Source organism: Rattus norvegicus, chromosome 3, assembly GCF_036323735.1.
Source record: "Rattus norvegicus strain BN/NHsdMcwi chromosome 3, GRCr8, whole genome shotgun sequence".
Lineage (NCBI taxonomy): Eukaryota > Metazoa > Chordata > Mammalia > Rodentia > Muridae > Rattus > Rattus norvegicus.
The window spans coordinates 82016647-82028969 of NC_086021.1; the positions used below are offsets into that span (position 1 = coordinate 82016647).

General features: G+C 42.3%; 1 protein-coding gene across 8 annotated transcripts in view; it reads right to left on the minus strand.

Moving 5' to 3' along the window:
- Fkbp7 (FKBP prolyl isomerase 7) overlaps positions 1 to 12323 on the minus strand; it is a 14267-nt gene continuing 1944 nt past the window's right edge. The window contains exons 2-6 of one of the 8 annotated variants that reach the window (XR_010064576.1): positions 11646 to 12136; positions 10525 to 10676; positions 4481 to 4614; positions 4108 to 4264; positions 215 to 1697 (exon numbers count right to left, since the gene is read on the minus strand). Coding sequence is in view for 7 of the 8 variants with exons in the window: in NM_001106485.4 (NP_001099955.2) it covers positions 137 to 298; positions 4481 to 4614; positions 10525 to 10676; positions 11646 to 11854 (657 nt within the window). In the remaining variant the exon portion in view is untranslated. Of the gene's footprint in view, positions 1698 to 4107; positions 4265 to 4480; positions 4615 to 5670; positions 5726 to 6138; positions 6255 to 10524; positions 10677 to 11645; positions 12137 to 12323 lie in introns of those variants that run through there. The other 7 variants (NM_001106485.4, XM_006234400.5, XM_017591547.3 and 4 more) reach the window with 7 other exon arrangements.

The following is a 12323-nucleotide window of genomic DNA, read 5'->3' on the forward strand; positions in this document are numbered from 1 at the left end:
CCCTTTTCACACCAAAATTATGTTTATTGAAGGACACGAATATCTCCTCATCCGGGAAAGCGGCCACACAGAGAACAGTGGTTCCCTGTGTTTAAAGCGCGGTGTGTGAGCGGCTAATGAGAGAGAAGGAGCAAACTTAAAGCTCGTCATGTTGGTGCACGTTGTATTCCTTGGGAGAAATGAAGCCGTCTCCATCGTGGTCATTTTTCTTAAAGATATCTTCCAAAACCGCCTTCTGATATGACTTGTCACGGGGTTTTGCGTCTTTTTCAAAGTCCTTCTGTAAGTAAAGCTCTATCTGGAGGCCGGAACACAACATCGTTAATAAAAAGGCACCACAGGCGTCTAGTCACGCTAAGAAATGATGACGGTACTGAATAAGCGTAGCAAGTGATGCAAACATCTTAAATAATTGGTCTGTATATGGGGGAGGGGCACTCAAGGGCCGTGGTACGCATTGGAGGTCAGAGGACAACTTGTGGGAGCTGGTTCTCTCTGCCATGTGAGGGGTACTGAGGACCGAACTCATGCCCTCAGGCTTGGAGCAAGAGCTATATTCACTGAGAAGTCTTGCCAACCCATAACCATTTTAAAAAGGTATTTCAAGGTTTGGAAATACCTTAGAGACAGGGTCTCTCTACATAGGCTCGGCTGTCCTGGAACTCACTCTGTAGACCAGGCTGGCCTCAGACTCATAGAGATCTGCTCGCCTCTGCCTCCCAAGTACTGGTATTATAGGCCTGTGCCAACATGTTTGGCCTCAGACTTTTTGTTTTGTTTTTAATTTTTGAAGAGAAGTGGTTATTCAAATTAGCTGTCCCTGGGGTTATAGATTGGTGGTATTAGCCACACTTAATTTTCTGAAACTGAATACTTTCTAATGATCCACACTGTCCCTATTAGAAAAGAAAAACACATTCAGATTAATTCCTATTATTTAATACAAAATCTCTTTAGCATGGCCGTCTCTGGAATTAATGAGTTTACTGCATAATCAAGTCAACCAAGGGCTTGAGATGCTCTGAAGCACACTGACTGCTTGCCTTTGTAGCATACACTCAATAAAGTACTGTGATATTAGCCACATGCAATTCCTCTGCATTTGAAATGGGGCTATGGCAGACATTTTCTTGTAAATATAAGCCACACAGCAGATTTCAGAGATAGTAACTCAAAGTCCACTTCACTAATCATTTTTATATAATTTCATGTTGAAGTGGTACTATTTCATCTACATAATGAGTTAAGCTAAGTCACAAAATATCATGTTTTTCCCCCCCATTTCCTTGTCTTGTGAATGATATCACCTCTCACTGTGTTGCCAGGGCCGGCATCAACTCATAGGCTCGGCCAATTCTTCTGCTCCCAACTTCCTCAGAGCTGGGACTGTGGGTAATATCACCATGGCAAATGTGCCGTTTATTTTTTAATACGTGTACACCACATAATTTAAAGTTAAAGTTATCTATGTAACTCAACTGTTTCTCCATACGAAAATGCCGATTTCTACTAATGAAAGCACGGCACACTGACCTGGAAATAATTTTGATGTGGCATTTTTATGGCAAGAGACATTTTGAAAGATGGAGTTGAACAGTCGTTCTAGTAATACATATTGCATGCCCAGTCCATCACAAAGGACTTGGAATGGTCAGTGGTCAGTAGACCTTGAGTCAGCTTCTCCAAGACAACTGGTCCTGTATGAAGGGAAATACGTTGTTTCCCTCTGCCTGCCTATGTAGGTATAAAGCATTTTAAACAGCCTCAAACATTCTGAATTTCTTAAACAATAAAAGCTGATGGTCACTATCTAGTCTTTGTCCATATAGTGTAGTAGAGGTTCAAACAAGTGGTGGGCAAGAACATAACAAATTTAAAAAAAAAGATTTATTATTTATGTTCACCTGCAGTACCCAAAGAGACCAGAAGAGGGCATCAGATCCCTCGGAGCTGGAGTTACAGGGGGCTGTAAACTGCCTGATGGGGGGTAGACACTGGAGATGGCTCTGGTAAATGCGCTGGTCCTTTGAAAGAGCAGGGTTGCTGAGCTATCTATCCGGCCCCATGACTTTCAGCTACTAATGGGTTCTCACACTACCTTAATTTTTAATTTAATACTGTACTCCACTCCCACCTTATGTAAACTGATCCCTTTAGCATCTGATCCCTAAGCAAGAAAGTTTCTGTTAGTTCATGTTTCCAATCTGGGCTCCCACATGTATTGACCCATACATGGTCTTCGACAACCTTTCTGAACACTAGGAATATCATCTGTAAAAGGAGGGAGATATCTGTAACCAGAGGAGGGATACAGGGTCAGCGTCAACAGAAGATAACTATCGTTACAATTGGGGAAAAGTCATTCTTACTCATCTGGTGAAAACATAACCCATGCCCAATAAGATGTCTGGGAAACTGCGGCTAAACAGATCGGATTTTGGGTTTCCTCTACTTTTATTTTTCAGTAAAGAATTGGAGATGCCTTAATGTCTAGAGGTATTTATGATGCAGAAGGGACCTCTGGGTGTGGCTGAAGGAATAGTGTGTGCACGGGCTGCTCCCAGAGTGCTATGCGAATCCCTTCGCTGCTGTCATTCATTCCAAAGAGGGCATCAACTGAGAAGAAACACTGAAAAAGGCTTTCCCTTTAAGGGTCCTTCTTAAAGGCCTCTGTTCTGGGTCCTGTAGGAAAGGGGAATCTCTTTGAGGAACTGACTATCAGATTGGCTTGTGGCAAGCTGTGGAGGTAGTTTCTTAGTTAGTGATTGATGTGGGAGGCTGCTCCCTGTGGGCGGTGTTACCCTTGGGCAGGTGCTCCTGGGTGTGTAAGACCGCAGGCTGAGCAAGGTCTGAGGAAGAAGCCACCATAGTCTCTACTTCAGTGGACTGTGACGGAGAGTATGTAAGCCAGATAAGGCCCTTATCCCCACAGTTGCTTTTGGTTTTGTTCTTTCTTGCAGCAGTAGAGAGCAAAGTAAGACACCTGGCAGACATGCTGGCTGACTGGGGAGCCTCAAGGAAGTTCTACAACATACAAAGTTCCTGGAGGAGGAGCTGGAGTTTCGTGGGAAGAAGGTTGGAGGGGGAGGGGGGGATGAAGAAGAGGCAGGTGACTGGCGATACAGCTCAGGGGCCTGGTGCTTATGTAGCATGCATGAAGTTCTAGGTCTAATCCTCAGGCAAAATAAAGAAAAACGGAAAAGACTTATTAGTTAGGGTCGGTGGCTTATTCCTGTAATTCTAGTATTGGGGAGAAGGAGGAGGAATTCTACGAGTTCAAGACCAGCCTATACAACTTAAGTTCCAAGGCAGCTTGGGGCTAGAGTAAGACCTTATCTGGACCCCACAGTCCCTGCAATAGAAAAGGACTGACATTATATTTGAAATCAGGGGACGACCTGCCTCTTATTACCCACTTAGGGGGTAGTCACACATTTTTAGCCACCTCTAAACAAAGGAAGAGCAGCTGAGCTAAGTGTAGATTGTGGCACTGGATAAGGCTTTAGGCTTCCCAGAAACATTTGAGATGGTAATTCTTAGAAAGCCATGGAGTGGCCAAGGCTCCGAGCCACAGCCAGACAGCCTGGGGTGTGATCCTGCAGCTACGTGGCTCAACACTCCTGAGTAGCTTTCTCCCCCTGAACAAGGTGATGATGATGAGAGGGGCGTCTGTCATATGAATGGTCCTGGAGATTAGACAGATTTAGTACTTAATTCATGCTTAAAATGGTAGCTTGGGACGAAGAAAGTGTGAAGAGTGTGTATCGACTTTGCAATCGTTTATTATTTCACCCTCAGGAGATGGAGGTGAACTCGTAGCCCAAGCGTACCAACTTCTTAGCCCGTCCAGTTCAGAGCCTTGCTAGTTCCTAATGTCATTTATGTCACGGTCCAGAGGGGACATAGAAATATTTGTCTTGTGACATGTTTATGCAGTACCATTGGAAAGAGGCCTGTCCCCTCTAGTGTCCAGGCTGGAAGAGCCATGGCAGCTTGGGACTTGTCTTATTTGATTGAGTGAGTGACTCTGAGTGACCTGACAGTACTGGGTACTGAACCCAGGGCCTCACGGTAGTCACCAAGCCACATCCCCAGACCCTTTTGTACCTTCTAAGACAGGGTGTTAGTACGTCGGCCAGGGTAGTCTTCAACTCTCTGTAGCCCCAGGCTGTCCTTTCAAGGTGCTGTCTTCTTACATCAGGTTTGGAGTAACTGAAGCTACAGGTCTGCCTCATGAAGTAGCATTATGACCTTACTGACTTTCCTATGTACGGAGAAACGGAAGAGGACTTTTCTTCGTCAGATTTCAGAGTTTCCAGCAAGCTGGAACAATCAGAGCCAACTCTAGAGAGAAACTCAAAAGGGCCTCAACACAAATCCTAATACTATCGAAAAATAAGAAATGTCGTCAACAAGATTTGAGTTACAATAAAAAAAAAAAAATCAAACGGCGGAAGTCAAGCGCAAGAAGTTGAATTACCTCGGCCTTGGAGAGCTGCCTGTCATTGTCCGTGTCTATTTGCTTAAACGTTTCAATGCTCCGTGGTCCCTTGGTCACAGCATAAAGTTCAATCTCGAACATCAGAGTTGCATTGGGTGGAATCTTGCCTTCTGCTAAGAGTTTAACAGTTTGACTTACATAAAAGTAGCTTTCAGGTACTCGCTCTGTGGCCACGTTAGTATCAGGGTTATAGACTTTACAGGAACTGCTTTCAAATCTACAGCTCTTTGACATCAAAGTGAACTAGGGCTGGTCAATTTATCCCCTTCCCCTCCACATTTTATAAAACATTTTAGATCTTTGTTTCCCCAGTGTATTTTAAACCAAGTCAGTTCAAAGGGCCCTTCTGGACCAGAGTAAGTTTCCTGATTAAGTTAAAATAAACCAAGACTTTATTAGTATAACTTGATCATCGTGTAGCAGAGATATGGTATAGAGGAGAAATGTATGAGCAGAAACATTCCACAGTTGGGCTAGTGAGAACTCAGTGGCACTCACTGCCAAGCCTGATGACCTGAGTTCACTACCTGGGACCCACACAGTGGGAGAAGAGACTGACTCCCACAAATTATTCCCTGACTTCCACAGACCTGCTAAGGCACATGCTTCACCCCACATAAATAAATAAGTATAATTAAGATGAAAAAGAGAGGGCTGGAGAGATGGCTCAGTGGTAAGAGCACTGACTGCTCTTGCAGGGGTCCTGAGTTCAGTTCCCAGCAACCACATGGTGGTTCACAACCATCTGTAATGGGATTCAATGCCCTCTTCTGGTGTGTCTGAGGATGGCTACTACATTGTACACCTAAAAATAAAATAAATAAATGGAAGAAGAAAAAGAAGAGGAAGAGGAGGAGGAGCAAGAGGAAGAAGAGGAGGAGGAAGAGGAGGAGGAGGAGAGATTTAATACAGTTCATCTGTTAGCTGATGCTGCTGGCAGCTTTAGTAAGACTTAAGATGGGGCTTTTTCAGCTGAGTATTCCATGGGATTGCCAAGAGGCAGTGATCAGCTGAGTGTATTTCCAGGGCCTTATGTCCATGTGATCTAGGACATGCCCACGGGTATTTGCAAAATGACTAACACTCTTTGAAATTAGCTAAGTTTGTCCATCAAAAGAAATAGCGATTTCCTTGATAGTCAAGTAGATGATTCTTGCTAAAATACTTACATAGTCCATAAAGGAAAGGGTAGAAGTTACAGCCCCAAGCAGTGCATTGAAATTTCTAAAATCAAAACACAGAAAAAGTCTATCCACCATCATGTGCCTGTTGTCAAAGTCTTGATCTAATGTCCTACAAATTACCCAGCTTTGAAGGATAGAAAAATGACTTTGACCAAAACTAAGACAGACTCAAAACCCAAATTCCTTTTGCTGTTTTGGTGCTGGTGATGGAAGGGGGTCTGGCAGGTCAGTGAGCCACCCTGAAGCCCAAACTCAAACCTCCCAGGAAAAGACCACAGATGCACAGGAAGTTCCCCAACAATTCTATTACAAAACAGAAAACGTTGCTAATTAGTGTTTTCCTGAGAAAAGATTGAAGCCCGACTAAGAGATAGATGCGCATTGCATTGGAATTATTTACACTTATAGAGGTAGATCGGAGAGGCGGGGTTAATGTAAAGAGTATATACATACCACAGAGATGGTTAATCAAAGCACTAGAAAGCCACATGCACTTTAAGACATGCAGGGGTGTTCTGGGACATGAGCCAAGGACATTTCGCCAGAGGAAAAGCTTCTTCAAGCATCACCTAAAATGAAGTTATAACTTTTATGTTTTAATAACAACTTACATTAAGCTCACCGAGACCTGTAAAGACCAAACCAGTCAACATGCTAGCATTCCTGCCCTTGCCCTAACTGAGGAGCTGTGACAGCTGCCAGGAAGGAGAGACAGTTCTAAGGCTTTGGTCCCTGGTATCCCTGGTAGGTTGACTTTACTCCAGTGGATGGTTCCACACCCATGAGTATGTGGACAACACAGATTGACGTGTGTGTGTGTGTGTGTGTGTGTGTGTGTGTGTGTGTGTGTGTGTGTGATGTATATATGTGTATGTGATGTGTATATGTGTGTGTGATGTGTGTGTGATGTGTATGTGTGTGTGATGTGTATGTGTGATGTGTATGTGATATGTATATGTGTGTGTGATGTGTGTGTGATGTGTATGTGTGTGTGATGTGTATGTGTGTGATGTGAATGTGTGTGTGATGTGTATGTGTGATGTGTATGTGATGTGTATATGTGTGTGATGTGTATGTGTGTGTGTGTGATGTGTATGTGTGTGTGATGTGAATGTGTGTGTGATGTGTATGTGTGTGTGATGTGTATATATGTGTGATGTGTATGTGTGTGTGATGTGTATGTGTGTGATGTGTATGTGTGTGTGATGTGTATGTGTGTGATGTGTATGTGTGTGATATGTGTGTGTGATATGTATATGTGTGTGTGATGTGTATGTGTGTGATGTGTATATGTGTGTGTGATGTGTATGTGTGTGTGTGTGATGTGTATGTGTGTGTGTGATGTGTATGCGATGTGTATATGTGTGATGTGTATGCGTGTGTATGCGTGTGTGATGTATGTGATGTATATGTGTGTGATGTGTATATGTGTGATGTTCATATGTATGTGTGTGATATATGTGTGTGTGTACATGTATGTGACACAAAGGAGGTGAGGTGGAGAATGAATCTGAGAATTATGGGGAGGGGTGAGTGTGAATCTGATCAATATACATTGTGTGAATATATGAAACTCTCTTTTTCTTTTTCCTTTTTTTTTTTTTTTTTTCGGAGCTGGGGACCGAACCCAGGGCCTTGCGCTCGCTAGGCAAGCGCTCTACCGCTGAGCTAAATCCCCAACCATATGAAACTCTCAATAAACAAAAATATTTTTCAAAAGCTTACACAATCAACAGACTTTTGCTAAATAGCTGTGGTCTACAACACAATGACTTCTAAAACCATGGAATCTAAGCCGCTGTCACAATGGTGAAGCCAACAGGTGAGTAACTAAGTAACTATGGTCCGTACACACTTCAGGCCTCAGCTTTCTTCCAAGTCAAATAAAGGTGCAAGCGAGACAGCTGGGTAGCCATTCCTAACTAAGCATAAATCAGTTTAGGTAAAGGGTAGAGTAGTCATTTGCTGGGGGATAATGGACCCAGGACTGGTACCCCCTGAAGATGGATGTGGGTGCTCTGAGGGGAAGCTGAATGTTGATGTGACAACTTGGAAATTGAGAGAAGAGACTGACAGGCAAACTTTACCTGCATCACTGAGCCTTAGCATCAACTTACGACATTTTAAAGATAGTATTGTATTTACATTATCTTTAATTCTCTTTTTTTCAGGGTCCTACACACACACACACACACACACACACACACACACACACACACACACACAGCAAGGGGGATGACCTCTTAAAGACAGTCAACAGCTTTAAGGATGGTTACCTCTACAAGATATGGGGATAAAGCCAAACTCACGCCTTAGGAACCTGACTGCTACTTCTGTATTAGCGATTTCAAATAGGTGGAGTTGGCAAGAGCTTTACACAAGGTGAACAGGCAAAGGTTCTTCATGCTGCAACAGGAAAGGGCTTATCCCTGCAAGGGTGACAACTCTCTCCCATAAAATTTCCTTGTCTTTTTTCAGATTTGCTTTTGTGAAGATTGTTATTCACGCGAGTGGTAAACAACAACAACAACAACAACAAAATGTGAAACAATTCAACATTTCAGAGTGAGAGAAAAAGCATCTTATTATTGACCCTCAGGCTGCCTCCCCGACACTGTCACCGATGACTACAACCTTGCTACACTAGTCTGTGTAGAAATAGGTGTATAGGAAACTTCCCCTTCATGATGCAAACACTGCAGACTGTGAGTAGTGTCTGCTTTTTCCCTTGTGTTATTATCTGTCTGAGAGCCTGCATGGGTGCTCAGTAAATACTCAGCATAGGAATATAGCACGACACTCTATTAATATACGTGATTTCACCTCATTCTTTTCACTGGCTACATACTAATTCACTCTATGGATATCCCGTGATTTAATTTTCGTACTGACACTCAACTAGGTAGTCTCAAGTATGTTGCTACCAAAAAGAAGCTGGCAACTATGGTAGTTAATCTTGGTTGTCAACTTGACTGGATTTGGAATGAACAGAGAAGCCACTGTGCACATCTAGAGGGGATTCTGTTTTTAAATAAACTTAATTGAAGTGAGAAGACCTGGCCTACATTTCTACAGTACCTTTTGGCAGCAGCCTAGAGAAAAGGAATTCTGACAAAGAAAAGTGGTTGCTTTTGGCCTGCTTGCCTTAATGTTGTGCTGGCTTCATTTACCCTGTTGTCTCTGCTGTCGCTGCTGTCACCTTTCTTTGCTGACAGAGACTGACAGAGTCTAACTTCCAACATGAACTGAAGTCCAGTGGCTCTACAAAAGTCCTCCAGATCTTCAGGGTAAGCATGGGACAGCTGAGGCATCTAGCTTTGCAGACCAAGTAGCTTCGAGGTTCTCTCCATTGTCAGGCTACCCAGACCACAGACCACATCATATAAGCCAATCAAGTAACCTCCCTCCTATCTATCTATCTATCTATCTATCTATCTATCTATCTATCTATCTATCCTATTCTATTGGTTCTCTTTCTCTTGAGAATCCTAACAGCAATAAATCTTCTCTTACACTTTGGTGTATGGTCCTAAAATTCAAAATTATTAAGTCAGAAGATAAGGGTACAATTACGTCTGATAAACCTCTTGGTCAAATGATTTCCTTTCCCATTGATCATGTAAGAAATGGCTCATTTTCCCATGTCTTTGTCAATGTTCATGTCCTTGCTAATGGGATAAGCAGAAAATGATACCTTGTTTGTATCCCAATTTTGCTGCAATTATGAATATAGTTAAGCATTCCCTTAGAGTTAAAGACCATTTGTGTCTTCTTAGTTTATGAACACAGTCTACTCTAGGACTATATCATTTAACCACTGGTTAATCATATTTCCCCAACTTTCTGTGTGTTCATATATCTTCTTGCCCTAGGATTTAAAAGTAAGCAAAACCCTGAAACTTATCTTTTCCGCATCTGAAGGACTCTCCTGAGTTGGGGTAACAGTGACCCATCATCACTCAGGGGTACCATCCTTCTATTCTAAAATTGTTCCTGACTCCCAAGTTTTAACCTGGTACTAGAGATCTTTACCAGAAACACTTATATAATACTAAAACCAAAAATGCCCAAGGGAGCTTATGGACCATACAGAGTCATTCTGAGTACTGTGTCTATGCAGAGGAAGAGATTCTGGCTGGAGGTTGGTATTCTGGTTGGTTGTTTTGTTTTCTTTAGATGTGAAAAGAAGGGTATAGGATGAATTAAATATAACAAGAATTTGGTGGACTTGTTTCGGTGATGATTTCTTCTATAGCATTTTAAAATTGTGACAAAATACACCTAATACAAAATTTACTTTCTGGACTACTTTTAAATAAGTAGAAAGTGCACTTGTGTTACTGTGCGACCTATATCCAGAAACACTGTTGTCTTGATCACTGAAACACTATGCTATTCAACACCTCTCCTTCAGTCCTATGCCTTCAGCCCCTGGAAATTACTCTCTGCGTTTGTCTGTTGGCTTGACTACTAGAGACACTTCATATACTTGAAATCCTACAATATTGGTAATTTTTGCATCTGGAGTATTTCACTTGTGATACTCTTTAACGTTCATCTACACTGTAGCATGAGTCGGAATTTCATTCTTTTTAAAGCCTACATAATATTCCACTGTGTGCATATACCCATTGTTTTAATCTCTCTCCCATCTCTGGACTCTTGGGTTTCTCCCAGCTCTTGCCTCTTGTGGACTGTGCTGCTACTGTGAACATGGATATACAAATATCTCTTTGAGACTTACTTCCATTTTTTTTAAAGAATATACAGATTTGTTTTGAATTTCATAACTGACTTCTTTTTTAAAAAAATAACTAAAAGATATATTAAAAATCTTACCATAGCCTTCTTTTCCATAAGCAAGTGAAGGAGGAATAATCACCTTTCTCTTTTCTCCAGGGCACATGTCCATCATAGCAATGTCTAGCCCCTTTATCACATGCCCAACACCAAGAACAAACCATTTGGGGTGGCCTTCATCTTGTGTCCGGCTGTAAGAAACCATACTTAGTATGTAAGTAAGCTGGTCTCATAAAGGAAACCTTTAAACGCAGCTTAGGTATTTTGTTATTTAAAACTGGAATCTCTTTTCCCATAGTACATTCTTCAGAACTCTGTCCTTTATGAAGTGTTTGTTTGGCTTAAACTTTCCCATAAATTAGCATAGTGTATAACTGGAAGCCATTCTGATTTCCGATTTCTGTGGTCCTTACAAAAACTACCCAACGGTTCACTTTTTAAAATGGGCCTCCTGCTTCTAACTAGCTGCATGGCTTGAACAAAATAACTCTTTTAACTTCTCTGGGTTTGTTCCCCAAACCAAAGGGGCAGGGTGAGCCCCAAATTTCAAGAACAACTGGAAAATAGTATCCTGTCAATTTTTTTCTTCTATATAGGAAGAATAAGGTTTCTTCTAAGTTGGAAAGGATTGCTAAGTTGGAAAGGCCTGTCTTTGGAGGGTACCAGTGCAGCTAAAGAAAGCATTCAGTCAGACTGGAGTCAGAGAGCAGAATAGATGTGAAAACCGGGGTCTCTATTAGAAAATGACCCACGAAGTCCAGAATAAAGCACAGTAGCTTCCTTATACACTCTGTTTGGAATCAGACTTCAGCTCTGGGTAAGGAGAAAAATGTGAATATCTTTTCAAGCAGCCTCTAGATTTAGTCATCTGTGTCCCAAGGACAGGGGTGGTGGTTAGCACTATGCCTGACGTGGTGGATCTGCAGTCAATTTATTGCGCTAACATTTTAAATAACTAAAAACTTTCAGGTTTTTTTTTTTTTTTTTTGGCGGGGGCTGTCTTCTAATCTAAATCCACATGATGGCTTAATTTACCGTTAAAAACAAAACAAAACAAAACAAAAAAACACCAAAAACCCTTAAAACAAAACAGGCTCTGACTGCAGCTGCTGCTGGTGGTGGGCAAGATCTGATCTTGAACTGCACGGAGCATCTCCTACCTGCAGTAGAATTTGGAGCCGTCTTTAGCCAAGTAGCCATCGTAATGGGCATTTAGCAGGTCTCCTTTCCTGCTTGTTTTGGAGCAGTTTTCTGGACGATGCAAAACTTCTATTTTCACTTCCTCTGTGCTTTCTTCTTTGGTTTGTCCCTGAGCACCGGAACAAACCCACAGGCCAAGGAAAACTGATAATCTGAATAGGAGATTCATGTTTGCCAAAGCAGTACTCCCAGGCCCAGTGCAAGCCCCACAGCGTGTTAGCAGGCTGATGGGACAGAATTCAGACGCGTGGCAGGCATTGTCTTACGTCACAAAGGTCCAAGGCGGGGCTATGTGAGGCTCCGCCCACTGTCGCACCAGCAAATCGCCAAGGGTTGGAGTGCGTCCAGGATGCTGGGTGCCTTCGTTGGCTGTACCTGGGCTAGAATAGAATAGTCTCTTCTTGCTAAGCTCGCAGATTTCTTCTGCCTGCAGTAGTCAGACGAGCGTTTCCTGAAATAAAGTGGCATTATGGTGGTCCTTTCTAGGCATTTAGGAGATGCTGCAAAATTCTATGGCCTCTACTTGATGCCCTGATAATGCCCTCCCCAACATTGCCTCTGCTAAGAGATTGCTTGGATGGCTTGGTTTTAAATTTTTAAATGATACATTGAACCATTTGACCAGAAAAAAAAAAAAA